This window comes from Carassius auratus, unplaced genomic scaffold, assembly GCF_003368295.1.
Source record: "Carassius auratus strain Wakin unplaced genomic scaffold, ASM336829v1 scaf_tig00025933, whole genome shotgun sequence".
NCBI lineage: Eukaryota > Metazoa > Chordata > Actinopteri > Cypriniformes > Cyprinidae > Carassius > Carassius auratus.
This window is the reverse complement of record NW_020525469.1, coordinates 397,501-414,138: the sequence shown is the minus strand read 5'-3', so window position 1 is coordinate 414,138 and position 16,638 is coordinate 397,501. Positions and strand designations below refer to the sequence as shown.

At 40.4% G+C, this 16,638-nt stretch overlaps 2 protein-coding genes across 2 annotated transcripts; one reads left to right on the top strand and one right to left on the bottom strand.

Moving 5' to 3' along the window:
- Positions 1–928: 928 nt before the first annotated feature.
- Positions 929–3,847, bottom strand: LOC113078534 (uncharacterized protein K02A2.6-like). Its single transcript, XM_026250832.1, has one exon. The coding sequence runs from the start codon at positions 3,845–3,847 to the stop codon at positions 929–931; it is 2,919 nt and encodes a 972-aa protein (XP_026106617.1).
- Positions 3,848–11,960: 8,113 nt separating this feature from the next.
- On the top strand, positions 11,961–16,111 carry LOC113078551 (uncharacterized). Its single transcript, XM_026250851.1, has 12 exons — positions 11,961–12,367; positions 12,455–12,576; positions 12,686–12,805; positions 12,885–12,932; positions 14,599–14,667; positions 14,765–14,845; positions 14,935–15,023; positions 15,454–15,514; positions 15,614–15,664; positions 15,743–15,787; positions 15,864–15,928; positions 16,007–16,111. The coding sequence occupies exons 1-12, from the start codon at positions 12,307–12,309 to the stop codon at positions 16,089–16,091; spliced, it is 897 nt and encodes a 298-aa protein (XP_026106636.1). The 5' UTR covers positions 11,961–12,306; the 3' UTR covers positions 16,092–16,111.
- Positions 16,112–16,638: the final 527 nt, after the last annotated feature.

Below are 16,638 nucleotides of genomic sequence, written 5' to 3'. Positions count from 1 at the left end.
GTTTGTGTACTGAACAAAATGCATTAAAGTTTGTATTTGAAAAGACCTGGAATTGTGTGTTCTGTGGAATGAGTATAAATATGCACAGGATATATAAAAAACATAGTTGTACCACTAATATAAGTGAAAGTACATGGTGTCATCATATAAGAAGCATATTTGTATCCCTAATATAAGTGAAAGTACATGGTGTCATCATATAAGAAGCATATTTGTATCCCTAATATAAGTGAAAGTATGTACTCTGGAAATAAATACATAAATGCATGTATACCAGAGGTGGGAAGTCCAGGGACCAAAGAGTAAAAGTCTGTTACGTTTGTACCTTGTAATAGTCACAGCAGAACAGACGAGAGCGCACACCAGCTTCAACTTCACTTGTTTACTTTATTCTTCTCTCACGTTTTCAACCAAACATTTTCTCATGTGAGCTACATCGCCCTCTACAGGTTAAACCATAACTCAATACACAACATATTTCCCCTTTTGTTTAGGAAGCTTACCAGGTAAAATAAAAATTACTACGCCGTCTCTTAAATCACTTAGACCTCGGCTGTAATAAAATGCAAACTTAAATGTTTCCTTATTTATACTTAACATTAACCTTCTTTTCTTTTCAATATTTGTAACAATTTAACAGTATAACAGGCAACCTTATGTTGATTACACTTCTAACAGACGCATTAAACTTAAGTGAATTTAAACAAACAAATTCACAAGCAAAACAGCATTCAGATTATATATATATATATATATATATATATATATATATATATATATATATATATATATATATATATATAAATATATATATATATATATATATATATATATATGTTTTCCTTCACATTACAATGTCCTTGTTTTTTTTTTTTTTTACTTGATGTCATTCCCTCTTAGTTTCCCCCCCCAAAGGCCATGAGAAGGATTACTGTACGTAATCATTAAGCCATGCAGGCTTTTTTCTGACCCTGCCAGGCATCCGCACATCACCGAAGGGTTGTGCCGGTCCCGACTCAGGTACTGGAACATCCAGCATTTGTGCAGATCCCAGCACAGGTACCGGAACAGAACTGTCAAAGGTATCTTTTACCCTGTCAGGAACCAGTGAGAGATGAGTAGCGTTCCAAGTGCGTCCATCTTCCAGCACATACGCATTTGCACCAGCTCTCCGTACCACCCTGGCAGGTCTATAGAATTTTGACAAACCTTTCTTGACATGGAAGGGTTTCCGTACTCTTACTAGGCTTCCCTCTTTGATCTTAGGTACTTGTGCACCTCTCCTCGCATCTGTGTAAACTTTTGATGCATTTTGTTTAGAGATGACACGGTTGCGCAGTTGCTTTTCTGTCAGCAGAGTAGCTTTGCTTGCTGGACCGATGTTCACCTTTGTGCGCATTTTCCTGTTGAACATGAGTTCATATGGTGACACTCCTGTTGTACTGTGTGGAGTTGCACGATATGTAAGCAAGAAGTCCTGTAGGAATGGTTTCCACGATTTCCTCTCCTGCTCGGCAGTAAGGAGTGTTTCTTTGAGAACACGGTTCCAGCGTTCAATAGCTCCGTTTGCTTGTGGATAATACAAAGATACTTTCCTGTGTGTAATATCTCTTACTGCCAGAAATTCTTTGAACTCGCTCGAGGTAAACTGTGTCCCATTGTCACTAATGAGTTCTGTGGGGTTGCCGAAGCGGGCAAACACAGCAGACAGGAAGGTAGTTACAGCCGTGGTTGTGATTGAATGTGTAAAAGCCACCTCCGGCCACTTTGTGTAATAATCAATCAGAGTCACTGCATAGCGGCAGTCCCAGTTTGCTGACTCACACGGTCCGACGATGTCAATTCCTACTTTCTGCCATGGACCGTCTGGCAGTGGGACTGGCTGAATTGGAGCAGCATGCGTCTTAGCGCTTTTATCATTCATCTGGCAGGTCACACATGCACTAATGTTGTCCTGCACCAACATGTCCATGCCAGGCCACCAGTATAAGTCACGCAGCCTCTGCTTGGTGCGCACAACACCCTGGTGAGTTTCATGTGCCAGGTCCACCAGCTGTTTTCTCAGAGCTACAGGCACTAGCCGTCGGTGGGGGCCCCTGTATATTGTCACATCTTGAACTGAGAGTTCATCTCTAGTAGCAAAGTAGGGTCTGAGCACCGCCAGTAGAGACTTTGCTGTTTTAGGCCACCCTTTTTTTATCTGTGCCCTGATGGCAGTAAGCTCTGGGCATACTTCACATGCCCCAACGAAGTCCTTCGCTGAGAGAGCTTTCAGTTCTGTGTGCAGCAAAGCTACAAGTTCGGGCTCAGTCACTGGCTCTGCATTCTCTTCTGATGGTAGGGGCAGACGAGAGAGACAGTCAGCAGCATAGTTTTGTGCTCCTGCACGATACACCACGTCGTACGTAAAGCAAAGAAGTCTGGCTGACCACCGGGCAATACGCATTCCCGTGCGCCCAAGTCCTTTTGTGTGTAGCAGTGTGGTCAGAGCCTGGTGATCTGTACGCAATATGAATCTTGTCCCCCATAAAAACGTCCTCCACTTTTCCACAGCCCACACACAGGCTAATGCCTCCTTTTCTACAATGGAGTATTTTCGTTCTGCAGGGGTAAGTGAACGTGAGGCAAAAGCAACTGTGCGCTCCATGTTATCAGCATGCATTTGTGTCAATATGGCCCCCAACCCATAATCCGAAGCATCTGTAGACACAATTGTAGTAAGGCTGGGGTCAAAGACGGATAGTGCTGAACTGGTTACGATGCGAGTCTTGACCGTGTCAAAACTTGACTGTGCTGCTGCCGTCCACTGAAAGGTATCGTCACGCAGGCAGTCTCGCATGGGCTCTACCAGAGATGCATAGTTTTGCACAAATTTTGCATACCAGGCTGTGAGCCCCAGGAATGAGCGCAGTGTGGTGGCGTCACTAGGCGCTGGAGCAGCTGTAATAGCCTTGAGGTGGTCTTTGTCTGGCAGCAAACCCTGAGCTGAGATGGTGTGTCCAAGGAACCGTAAGCTGGTCTGGTTGAAGTGACATTTTTCATTGTTGAGCTGGAGACCAGCTTCCTTTAGCGCAGCAAGCACCATCTGCAGGTTACGATCATGCTCCTCCTTTCCTGTGCCATAGACTATTACATCATCAAGATAATTCTGGACCCCCTTAAGATCTTTCAGCACCAGAGACATCATCTTGGAGAACGCACTTGGAGCTGAACACAGTCCATATGGAACCCGACGAAACCTGGACAGCCCTTCGTGCGTTATAAATGCAGTCATATCTCTGCTTTCCTCTGCCAGTAACACCTGATGATAAGCATTGGCTAAATCAATGGTGGAGAACACAGTAGCTCCACGCATTTCAGAGAAAAGATCATCCATATGGGGAAGTGGGTGACTGTCCATCACTACCGCCTTGTTTGGTTCACGTAAGTCCACGCACATTCTCACTGCACCATTCTTTCTTCGTGTGACGACGATGGGTGATACCCATGGGGATGCATCAATCCTCTCTATCACATCCATTTCTAACAATCTCTCCAATTCAGCAGAGACAGCTTGTTTAACCGAAAGTGGAAGTCTCCGCAACTTTTGTTGAACAGGTTGAACGTCTTCCCTGACTTTTACACGGTGAATGAAACCTTTAGCAAGACCTAGCTTCTCCCCAGTCACAGCTTTGGCTTTGATCTCTCTGATCTCTGTCACTGGACCCGCAGGTGAGAGCACGCTGTTGTTGTCAATAGAAAGTCTCAGTGCTCTGAATAAGTCCATTCCCAGCAGGGCCGTGCCTGTCTTCACGATGTACAGTGTAGCTGGTACTGTAATGGTCGCATACTGCACTGTAGTTAACATGCAACCTAGCACTGGAACGTTAGCTTTGGTGTAAGTCACTAACCTTTTTTCTGGCTCAGCAAGCGGCACACCACTGAAGTGCGTTCTGTAGAGGTGCTCAGGAATGATTGACACCGCCGATCCCGTATCCACCACTAACTCCACAGTACGGGAAGTTGTTTTTTTCCCTTTATGGCTACTGTGCATGTAATTTTGTCATCTCGTTGTCCGTTTTCTATCATTCGCACCGTATTCATTTCCAAAATAACCACTTCTCCTACTTTGGCTGTGTTTTGTTTGGACTTACATACACGAGCAAAGTGTAGGTTCGGCAAGTCACTTTCCTTGCAGGGCAGTCCTGAGCATTTGCCAAGTGAGCTGCTGATCCACATCTAAAACAGCTTTGGTCGTGTTTCAGTGCTGCTGCAGGCACTGCGGAGTAACTGCTCTTTGCTCTGGTTCTGAATGGACGTTTCGGTCTCGCCTTCACCACGTGCACTGGAGCATGCGGCTCCGAAGCTAGAGTCTGAGCGTGTCCGATAGCTGCTTCCACTTGACACGCCAACTTTACTGCAGTATCCAGAGTGAGGTCTGCCTCAGTTTGTACTAACAGTCTCTCACGTATTTTCACACAGCTAGCGTGCTCAATAAGTTGGTCCCGTATCATTTCATCTGTATTACTAGCAAACCCGCACGTAGTAGCTAACTCACGAAGCGCACCCACATACTCAGCTACAGTCTCATGTGGTCTCTGTACTCTTTGCCTGAACTTGTGTCGTTCCACCACGACATTTATTGCTGGACTGAAATGTGCACGCAGTGCAGCCACTGCTGAATCATAGGTTGTACCTACGTTTGTGAGTGTATAAAATACACGTTGGCCTTCGGTGCCCAAGCAGTGTAGGAGAATTGCACGCTTCCTCGTATCGGGCCAGTCATCCCCCTCCGCGTGAATAGCGAGTAGGTAATTTCCGAACATTTTCATCCACATATCGAACGGAATAGTGGGTTGTCCACTGCATGGCAGGAATAACGCAGGGAGAGGCACACCGGCAGTCGCCATCCTTGTCGCCAATTTGTTACGTTTGTACCTTGTAATAGTCACAGCAGAACAGACGAGAGCGCACACCAGCTTCAACTTCACTTGTTTACTTTATTCTTCTCTCACGTTTTCAACCAAACATTTTCTCATGTGAGCTACATCGCCCTCTACAGGTTAAACCATAACTTAATACACAACAAAGTCCTGCCATATTTTTGTTCCACCCATGAACTCAGCAGCCGATTTCACCAGAGGAACCAAGTCATTCCTTCCAAGTCACAAACGAGTCTTGAGTCAAATCCCAAGTCCTCAAAGAGTTAAAGTTAATGAGATAATTAAGTGACTAATTAAATGAAGATGCATTAGTGATGAACACCTGCTGTTTACAATCAACATCACTGAAGAAAAGAGAAACACAAGAACTACAACTGACTTTAAGCTCAGCCTTGGATGAAATCAATTGAAAAAAGAAAAAAAAAGAAAAAAAAAAAACTTTGCCACCATAATTGTGGTGAGTATTTGCTTCAGTTGATATCTTGAGCCTTTAAGCGGTTTTCACAAATTTGTTTCTATACAACTGCATTATTGTTTTGCAGCAAACAAAACTGCAATAGACAGTGTGCAAAGTACATCTAAATGCCAGGTCAGATGCTGTTTCTGTGCCACCTATACTGCAAAGCTGGGTGTTTGTTCATACAGAGTTCATCAGACAGCCTGAAGCCTCTTACGTTGTTGATTTAAATTTCAAAACACAATTCGACATTTGCTCGCAATGTTTTTTTTTTTTTTTTTACCAAATCTCATCATTTTGCAGGACAATTGTCTATTACAGTATACAACACATATAGAAGGGTGCCAATAAAGCTGTGGTGATATACAACACGCTTTAAGAAAAGTTTATTTCCATCACACTGTAAAGTGATCTAGAGGAAAAGCAGATGTGTTTTGCCTATTGGCATACATAGCCTATTACGTGTATTTGTTTTTATTTATGCTATTATAATTACACTGGGTCACCAACTAATGATAGATTGAAATCTACAGTAAATTGACACATCCTTCTTGACTCTTCAACCGAATGTAATGGTATTTAAGAAGCCTTTAACATTATGTGCTCAACATTAAATCTGTAACATGTAGCCAACATTAAGAATAGGGTTGTGCCGGTAAGGAAATTTTCCCATTGATTAGTTAACTTATGACAACACCAATGTTATTTGTTAATCTCTTCTGTAGATTTTGATCTTTTTAAGTTGTTATGATATATTGTTAATTAAAAAACAACAGTAAAATAGTACAATAATAATAAAAAATAAAATAAAAACTCGCGTATAGCCTACTATAATCAAACTAATAAGACGGGTGACATAAACGAAGGTTCGCTTTGTGGTTCACAATTATTTGATTAAAAACAAAGACAAAGTCACTTATATTAATATATATATATTTTTTTTTAACAGAAGTTATATTGCGCTTTGTCTCCGCTATCTTCCTGTCAATCATACTCGCGGGTCATTCTCGGTAAAAATTTATTTCACCATCATCGGTACCCAAGTTCTGACTGCTGACCGAACACTGGTCATTGATCCTCTCCCGCTCGGCGCTGTCTAGCGCAGCTTCACCACACAGATTTAACTCCGCACCGCTAAATAAAACGGGCTGGTGGCAGACTAATATTTAATATTTCTGATGTAAAGATTTCTATGAAACGCGTAAAGTTGCACAGAAGAAAGCCCAACAGGACCTGCCCTGCACAGCTTAAGAATCGGTAGCCATAGTAACGTTAGAGGACTATTATTCTGTTGAACAGACCTGAGCGACTACTGATGACGTCACATGCTCAGATTTGCTTGACCAATCGGCGGAAGGGGGCGTCTCAGGACCGCCCACATGTGGAAAATGAATTTTAAAGTCATTTATTCGTTTTATGCCTCTGAACTAAAAAACGAAAAATCAAGCCGAAATCTCGTTTTTCGTTTTTCTCCAAAAAACGAAAAAAACGAATAATGGGGCCGTTTTCTCGTTTCTGCTTATTTCATTTCAAATTGGAAAACAAACTATCAAAACGTACACGGACCCGATACGGTCCGTGTATCTTTTGGTCATTCGATTTTCTATTTAAAAATGAATAAAGATAAATGAGAAACGGTTTGATTTTCGTTTTTTCGTTTTGTTTAAGAAACGGAAAACGAAAATTTAGCTGGATTTTTCGTATTTTTGTTTGTGGGTAAAAAATGAGATTATGCTTTAATATTTGTTTGAATGTGTGGGCGGCGCTGAAACGCCCCTTTCATCCCTTCTGTACTGCACCGACAAGCGGCAACCGCGAGCTCAGTTCATTTTCACCAGGAGAGAAGCGGCAGACAGCAGAGTTTATTAATCCTGCCAATTCTTTGCTAGTGGTGCTTGCAAGATAAAATAATAATAATAATAATAATAATTAATTAATTAATTAATTAAATTAATAATAAAATAAAAAATAATATTATATTTTTCCGGCTGCTGCAGTTATTGACAAAGCAGACTTGACAACTTTATTCATAAAACACCATTTGAATTTTACTTTAGCCTGTGATCTACAACGACATGGAATAAAATATAGGCCTACTACAAATTTTTTGCCTACTTATTTTATTCTAGGCCATTCAAAAAAAATAAATAAATGGGAAAAATCCAACCCCACATTTATAATAAAATTTATATTAAAATAAGTTAAGTTTTCCCCATAATTGGTCTACTTTAAATGTTTTAATTATAGGCTATAGGCTACTTAGAATTATGAACTGAATTCACGAATTCTGTAGATGACCGTATGAATATAGTGATGGTGTGACATCATTACAGATAATGAGTTCAGACAGGAAACACTGCACCTCTGGTTGGTTTCATTTGAATTACATAGGCCTAAATATAAAATTATTATTATTATTATATTTAAATGGCTTATTTTAAAAGTAGACATGTCCAGCAAGACATGGTTCGTCTGATGCATGAGCCTGGGTCATTTCTGACGTTTCAGAAAGAAGTTAATGTAGACCGAGATGGCAGAAAGCAAATCCTGTTGAGTTTTCATGTTATTTAGGGTGTCTTACGACCCAAACTGACGGAGCTGAAGCTCTTTCCTCTTGTTATCGGGATGGAAGCTGTGGATCGGGATCCGCCGATCGGAGAAGTGCAGACTACACTCTACAAGATAAAGCTTCAGTTGCTGTTGTTTGTATAGCAAATGAAAACATGTTATGCTGTGAGGTTTTTCTTAAATAGGCATAGAATAAAATTAGTAGGCAAAAAAATTGCACATTTCTTGTCATTGTAGATCTTACAGTAAAATTCAAATGTCATTGAATAAATTAATTTCTGTTTGGTCAAAAAAAAAAAAAAAAAAAAAAAAAAAAAAAAAATATATATATATATATATATATATATATATATATATATATATATATATATATATAAAAGCTTGCAAGCACCACTAGCAAAGAATTGGCAGGATTAATAAACTCTGCTGTCTGCCGCTTCTCTCCTGGTGAAAATGAACTGAGCTGCAGTTGGCGCTTGTCGGTGCAGTACAGAAGGGATGAAAGGGGCGTTTCAGCGCCGCCCACACATTCAAACAAATATTAAAGCATAATCTCATTTTTTACCCACAAACAAAAATACGAAAAATCCAGCTAAATTTTCGTTTTCCGTTTCTTAAACAAAACGAAAAAAACGAAAATCAAACTGTTTCTCATTTATCTTTATTCATTTTTAAATTGAAAATCGAATGACCAAAAGATACACGGACCCGATACACATGCGCAAATGATAATTCTGTTTTGTGACGATTTACGATGCTGCACGATCCGTTCCACGTATGCGCAAATTTAGGTCTCTGCAGAGCAAAAGTGGGCGTTTATCACCATGTGGGTGGTTTAAAACTGCTGGGTGTTTCTGAATCATACAATCTAAATGATCCCCCTTACCCAACCCCACCCCTAAACCTAACGTCACTATTACATCAACCAATCAGGTATCATGGTGTAAAAACACCTTGATCTTGTAACTCCCATTACTTTCCTGCAGAGACCTCTACTTGCAAATTTGTACCGCAAGACTTTAATTCCCTCACAGCGAAAGAAAATGGAGTTCAGCGGAAGAAATGAGAAGTTTGCCCTTTACGATGCCGTTAGGCAATATTTGGTTGACGGGTTAGTGGATACGGTGTTAAAGAAGAAGGTCTCACGAATGGCTGCAAATTTCGTTATAAGAGGTAAGTGAGTGTGGGAATTTGAAATAATATTAGCTAGGGCTGGGTACCGAGTTCGATACTTTTTAGGTACCGACCGAATTGCCTCAATACTATCGAAAAAATGACTTCTTGTTTAGTATCAGATTCCGATACCTAAAGAGTTAACTCGTCAATGTCAGTGCTTTAACAAATACTTAAGTAATGCTCAACGACACCCCTAAAACATACTCCTGTGAGGCGCACACACACTAAAGATGTGGAAAAGTCTATCAAAGGTGTGGCTACAGTTCTCCAGGCTCGATGCCAACAGCGCGCGATGCAGTATTTGCAGTAAAATAATTACTCCAAAGACTGGTACCACGACAGATATGATGAAGACCTTGACAGTGCACGGAGTAAACATAAGAGCAGAAAGTTGTTCCGTCTCCGACTGGTAAATGAAGAGGATACTTTGTTGATCACGCTGACAGTGGTTATATTGCAATATTTCAAAAATGTGTTGGTTAGTCAGATTTTTTTTTCCAGTAAGGAAAAGTGATCAAAATCGTGAACTTAACGTGTAATGTTACAAATGATTTTTGTTTCAAATAAATGCTGTTCTTTTGAAATTCTAATTCAAAGAATCATGAAAACATTTATCATCGTTTCCAAAATATAAAGTTGCAAACTGTTTTTATATTTCTGAAGGAAATGTGACACTGTAGTAATGATTTTGAAAACTCAGCTTTGACATCACAGGAATAAATTACATTTTGAAATATATTCAAATAAGATTTTAAATTATAATACTATATCACAATGTTACAAGTTTTACTGTATTTTTGAAAAAAACAAATTCAGTTTTGGTGATCATGAAAAAAGTGCACTAGCTAAGGAGCATGAGTCAAACTGAAAAATAAAAAGTTTTCTGAGGTAATGTGTTATGTAATCTTGTTAAAAATGGATTTCATAAAATTGGTATCTAAAAAAGTATCGTTCAGGAACCGGTATCAAAATTGTTTGAACAATACCCAGCCCTAATGTTAGCATTGTTTTAGTTAACACATGTGAGCATGTTAGTAATGTTCCATCTAGTCAGACATAGTAACCCCCAACATTTTTCACCACACGTGTTTGCATCCCTGAACAAAGGCACATGCACGTAAGTGCTGTATTGTAATACCAAACAAAGCAGCAAAATCATTATGTAAAAACTTGTTTGTCTATCACAGAAAATAAATTATTCTACACTGGCCCCAGTGCACAATTCATGAGACTGGTTGTGCTGTCTGATGAGCAGAGGCGGGCTGTCCTGGAGGAGTGCCACAACAACCCTGGCACAGTGTCCTGGGGAAGTCGTGGCCTAATGGTTAGAGGGTTGGACTCCCAATCGAAGGGTTGTGAGTTCTAGTCTCAGGCCGGACGGAATTGTGGGTGGGGGGAGTGCATGTACAGTTCTCTCTCCGCCTTCAATACCACGACTTAGGTGCCCTTGAGCAAGGCATCGAACCCCCAACTGCTCCCCGGGCGCCGCAGCATAAATGACTGCCCACTGCTCCGGGTGTGTGCTCACAGTGTGTGTGCTCACAGTGTGTGTGTGTGTTCACTGCTCTGTGTGTGCATTTCGGATGGGTTAAATGCAGAGCACAAATTCTGAGTATGGGTCACCATACTTGGCTGAATGTCACTTTCACTTTCAGGGAACCATGGGGGGCGTGAGGGCGACCATGGACAGGGTTGTTGTGGGGTACTACTGGGATAGCATAAAGGCAGATGTGGCAGATTGGGTACGTTTTTGGAAATTTCATGGAATTTAACACTATGGCTCTCAGGTAATGAATTGATTTAATGGCTTTGTTTGACTTCAGATTTGTTTAAATAATAAATGTATCCATCAGGTCAAAAGCTGTCATAGATGCCAAAAGAACGACCCCATAAAGACTGTGTCTCCTGCCCTTCACCCTATTAAGGTAGAGCATATCCTTGGTGTACCACTTGAAGCAACAAGTTAGGTGATGTGGTCATATAACATATCTCTACAGGTGAAAGAGCCATGGGAGGTGGTCGGTATGGACCTCATTGGTCCACTAAAAAAAAACCCATCAAAGACCATCAATACGTCCTCACGGTGACGGACCTCTTCACGAAGTGGGTTATCGCTGAGCCTTTGAAGTGTGGCTCCAGCACTGAGGTGGCTGAGGCACTTGTGTCAAAGCTCTACACATTGGGTATGGTCCGGAAAATCATCACTGACAGGGGCCGTGCATTTGTTAACGAGGTATGTGTCCTTATTACCCTCTCCCATCACACAGGACATATGAAATGACAATTCATGCTATTTTAAGCGGTCATTGATCAATAAATATTGAAAATAACCATGTGTGTCTGAATTATGTACAGCTTAATGCACACATATTTGCGGCGCTGAACATCAAGCATGCAATCACAAGTGCTTACCATCCCCAGTCAAACGGCCAAGTAAGTGTGACATCCCGCAAAACAGTAAAGTCAACTTTAGCCAATGTATACTAAAGTGCATGTAATATTTCTGTTCTATTTTGAAGGATGAGAGAACTAATCAAAATGTAAAGAGGACTCTCAGAAAATATGTGAATCAGCACCATGATGATTGGGACATCCACCTGCAGGCCATAGTTTATGGAATAAACACTGCAAAACAGGTTATTATTCAAAATGACTAGATAACGTATATTGCATACATGTTTTAAGAGTTTTTTTTTTTGTGATTTGATGAAAACATTTTGTTTCGATTTAGAGATCCACCAAGTACAGCCCGTACTTTTTAATGTACAATAGGCACCCCCGTCTACCACAGGCATTAAATGTCTGTGAGACAGACGCTGCCTTTGAATTGGCAGACCCAGAAGAGGAGCTGGAGCTAAAACTAGCTGGAGTCAAGGCCCTCAATGAAACGGTTTGTTCAGAGTTGTGTGGATGGCTTGTTCAATTTGAATAAGAATGTTCGCATAGTAATATATTCTTATCTTTAAGGTACGGGAAAACATTGAAAAGGCACAGGGCAAACAAAAAAAGGCTTTTGAGGCAAAAAAAAGGAAAGGGGTTAGCCAGTGCTCACTTAAGGCAGGGGACGAGTTCCTAATTGGGGAGCCCAAAAAGAAGGTGAAGAAGGGAAATTGTTTGCAGGATCTCTACCAAGGGCCATTCACCCTCACATCCCTGACAGAGAAGGGTGTGGCAAGTGTGGCTATGTTAGGGAAAATACAGAAAGTTAATGCTGCGCAGCTAAGGCCCTACTTTCGGCCACGAGGTATTGTAATAATCCTATTTGGTGACATAGCAAATATAAACATGACACTTGACAATGACGATTAGTATTTACTTTCCTGTTGTGTAGATCATGGCCATGAATCTGAGGGCAGCCAAAACAATGCAGAAGACATTGGACTGGTGGACCACCAGTATGCCAATAAAGGTCCACTGTGGTCCAAGAGGTTGTGTCCTCAGCAAGAACAAGTGGTGAGTGCCAAACTAAACGGGATAGTTCACGTGCACAGCTTGTTGGTGTGCTTTAAATAATAAATGCATGATTGCTCATTCCTAACAGGGATATTTTTTTTATTTCTAGCTGACCTATGTGCTGGACAGAACACGTCCAGCAAAAGAAATTGTTGTTCTGGATGGTCCAGTTTGTCTTCAAAGGGAGGACTTTTGGAGCCTGGGGCTAGATGAACAGGTGGAGAGCAATGTAAGGGGATATTGCTGTAAAAAGTTTGGATGATTCTAATGTTTTTATTGTAATTATGCAAAACATTCTGTGCTTTCAGATTGGGAATGCGTGCTTCAGACTGGTAGAGGAGGCAGCCAGGAGACATGTACAGTCTTGTTCAAAATAATAGCAGTACAATGTGACTAACCAGAATAATCAAGGTTTTTAGTATATTTTTTATTGCTACGTGGCAAACAAGTTACCAGTAGGTTCAGTAGATTGTCAGAAAACAAACAAGACCCAGCATTCATGATATGCACGCTCTTAAGGCTGTGCAATTGGGCAATTAGTTGAAAGGGGTGTGTTCAAAAAAATAGCAGTGTCTACCTTTGACTGTACAAACTCAAAACTATTTTGTACAAACATTTTTTTTCTGGGATTTAGCAATCCTGTGAATCACTAAACTAATATTTAGTTGTATGACCACAGTTTTTTAAAACTGCTTGACATCTGTGTGGCATGGAGTCAACCAACTTGTGGCACCTCTCAGCTGTTATTCCACTCCATGATTCTTTAACAACATTCCACAATTCATTCACATTTCTTGGTTTTGCTTCAGAAACAGCATTTTTGATATCACCCCACAAGTTCTCAATTGGATTAAGGTCTGGAGATTGGGCTGGCCACTCCATAACATTAATTTTGTTGGTTTGGAACCAAGACTTTGCCCGTTTACTAGTGTGTTTTGGGTCATTGTCTTGTTGAAACAACCATTTCAAGGGCATGTCCTCTTCAGCATAGGGCAACATGACCTCTTCAAGTATTTTAACATATGCAAACTGATCCATGATCCCTGGTATGCGATAAATAGGCCCAACACCATAGTAGGAGAAACATGCCCATATCATGATGCTTGCACCTCCATGCTTCACGGTCTTCACTGTGTACTGTGGCTTGAATTCAGAGTTTGGGGGTCGTCTCACAAACTGCCTGTGGCCCTTGGACCCAGAAAGAACAATTTTACTCTCATCAGTCCACAAAATGTTCCTCCATTTCTCTTTAGGCCAGTTGATGTGTTCTTTGGCAAATTGTAACCTCTTCTGCACATGCCTTTTTTTTAACAGAGGGACTTTGCGGGGGATTCTTGAAAATAGATTAGCTTCACACAGACGTCTTCTAACTGTCACAGTACTTACAGGTAACTCCAGACTGTCTTTGATCATCCTGGAGGTGATCATTGGCTGAGCCTTTGCCATTCTGGTTATTCTTCTATCCATTTTGATGGTTGTCTTCCGTTTTCTTCCACGTCTCTCTGGTTTTGCTCTCCATTTTAAGGCATTGGAGATCATTTTAGCTGAACAGCCTATCATTTTTTGCACCTCTTTATAGGTTTTCCCCTCTCTAATCAACTTTTTAATCAAAGTACGCTGTTCTTCTGAACAATGTCTTGAACGACCCATTTTCCTCAGCTTTCAAATGCATGTTCAACAAGTGTTGGCTTCATCCTTAAATAGGGGCCACCTGATTCACACCTGTTTCTTCACAAAATTGATGACCTCAGTGATTGAATGCCACACTGCTATTTTTTTGAACACACCCCTTTCAACTAATTCAACTAATTGCCCAATTGCACAGCCTTAAGAGCGTGCATATCATGAATGCTGGGTCTCATTTGTTTTCTGAGAATCTACTGAACCTACTGGTAACTTGTTTGCCACGTAGCAATAAAAAAAATACGAAAAACCTTGATTATTCTGGTTAGTCACATTGTACTGCTATTATTTTGAACAATACTGTATGTATATGAAACGCAGACATACAATTTTATTCAGGGAATGGATGTCCACATTGCTGACCTATTTGAAGTCCCTAAATGGAAACTAAGGGAACCTAGTTTGCCGGTAAGTTCCATAATGTGTTGACAAGTCCAGCAGATACACCTCTTTAAGTGAAGATATGTCCAAGGAGATCTGAACATAGTTTTGTTTTTTTTCAAAGGACAATGTGGAATCTAAAGACATCATCATTTTGCCAGCATGGTCTAGGGGGTCACAAACAGCAAGCCACTACATGCTTTGTGTACAGTTACATAGTTTTTTAGTTTTTCCTCTATTTTTAAACCAGTTTGTGCCCCTATAGCTGACATTAATAGGGTATGTTCTTCACAGGTGTTATTAGTTGCTAAGAAGGAGGCTATTTTTCTGGACTCATTATGTCCAAATGGGTTTGGAGATGAGAAATACAGAACCATATTTAGGTTTGAAACGCATAAACAGAGGACATTAGCAAGGTTTGACCTGTGACTGATTAAGGCTAACACAGAGAACAGAAAGTGCATGTAGTTACATGCTACTATGGGAATTAAAGGTAATACATGATAGGGGGTGTTTTCTACAATTTTTTTTTTTTTTTTTTCTTCTTTTACTTCATCCAGTTAAGCCTGAACCGCACTCTTAAAATCTTCTATCTGATGACACTGTGTAACAGCCTTAACTTAAATACAGATCAGACTGAGTGAAATGGACTGATATCCTGTTCAGACAAAGCCTTGTTCTCTGGCTTCAGGTTTGAGTAAAAGCCTGGTTCTCTGGCTTCAGGTTTGAGTAAAAGCCTGGTTCTCTGGCTTCAGGTTTGAGTAAAAGCCTGGTTCTCTGGCTTCAGGTTTGCATTATTATTTTTTTTTACAGACAACTTGCAGGAGAAGTGGCTAATGGACCGTGGGTGGAGAAGACGGGCAAAGATTTTGATGTAACTTTGCTTACTTTGTAATTTTGCCATTTTATTTTGTTCAGCGGACACTGTATATGGTTGTCAACATCACATCTGAGTAACTATATTACTTTTCAGCCATTTCCAGTTCAGTCAGATGGACAGAGCTGTGGGATATTCATGCTTATGGTAAACTTATACAATTTCTACTTGTTTTTTCCTGCATGATTCCTAAATCTCCGTAATCATTATTTTTCTCTTTAACAGTATGCCCTCTGCATCTGTACTGGTGCCATGTTTCACTTTTTGGATGTAAGTTGTAATTCATGGAATGTATGTATCCAAGAAACAAACAATGCAAGACTCCAATATTACATGTGTATTACAGACTGACATCCCATCTATTCGTAAGTGGTGGTGTATCCAGATTCTGGAGAAATTCTCGATCGCAAGGTAGGACACATTTCAAGCAGAGAAACACTGCTCTGCTTTACAATTATGCTACATTAAAAGTACCATACTTTTGAATAGGCATGGGCAGAACTTTGGGCAGCGCTTTGCCTTCTGGACAGAGGAGGCAGAACAGCTGATGGCAGGCACCCTACCACCTATTTAAAGGATTTATCGACCCAAATAGTCAAGGTATGGCCAAACTAACCAGACAACAATTTTTACGTATGCATTCTATATAGGTATGTCAAAAGAAATTGAATATTGTGCAAAAGTGTGTATATTACTGAATTAAAGGGTTAGTTCACCCAGATAGCAAATTTATGTAATTAATAACTTACCTATGTTGTTTCAAACCCGTAAAACCTCTGTTTATCTTCGGAACACAGTTTAAGATATTTTAGATTTAGTCTGAGAGCTCTCAGTCCCTCCATTGAAGCTGTGTGTACGGTATACTGTCCATGTCCAGAAAGGTAAGAAAAACATCATCAAAGTAGTCCATGTGACATCAGAGGGTCCGTTGGAATTTTTTAAAGCATCGAAAATACATTTTGGTCCAAAAATAGCAAAAACGACGACTTTATTCAGCATTGTCTTCTCTTCCGTGTCTGTTGTGAGAGAGAGTTCAAATCAAAGCAGCTGGATATCCCGTAATATCTTAAACTGTGTTCCAAAGATAATCAGAGGTTTTACGGGTTTGAAACAACATGAGG

What these genes read in the sequence shown, in the direction of transcription:
- LOC113078534 (XM_026250832.1), bottom strand. Translation starts at nt 3,847, where the DNA reads ATGTTAACTACAGTGCAGTATGCGACCATTACAGTACCAGCTACACTG.
- LOC113078551 (XM_026250851.1), top strand. Translation starts at nt 12,307, where the DNA reads ATGTTAGGGAAAATACAGAAAGTTAATGCTGCGCAGCTAAGGCCCTAC. An exon ending in GCCCTACTTTCGGCCACGAG is followed by an intron (nt 12,368 to 12,454) that starts GTATTGTAATAA and finishes CCTGTTGTGTAG; the next exon opens with ATCATGGCCATGAATCTGAG. An exon ending in ATGAACAGGTGGAGAGCAAT is followed by an intron (nt 12,806 to 12,884) that starts GTAAGGGGATAT and finishes CTGTGCTTTCAG; the next exon opens with ATTGGGAATGCGTGCTTCAG.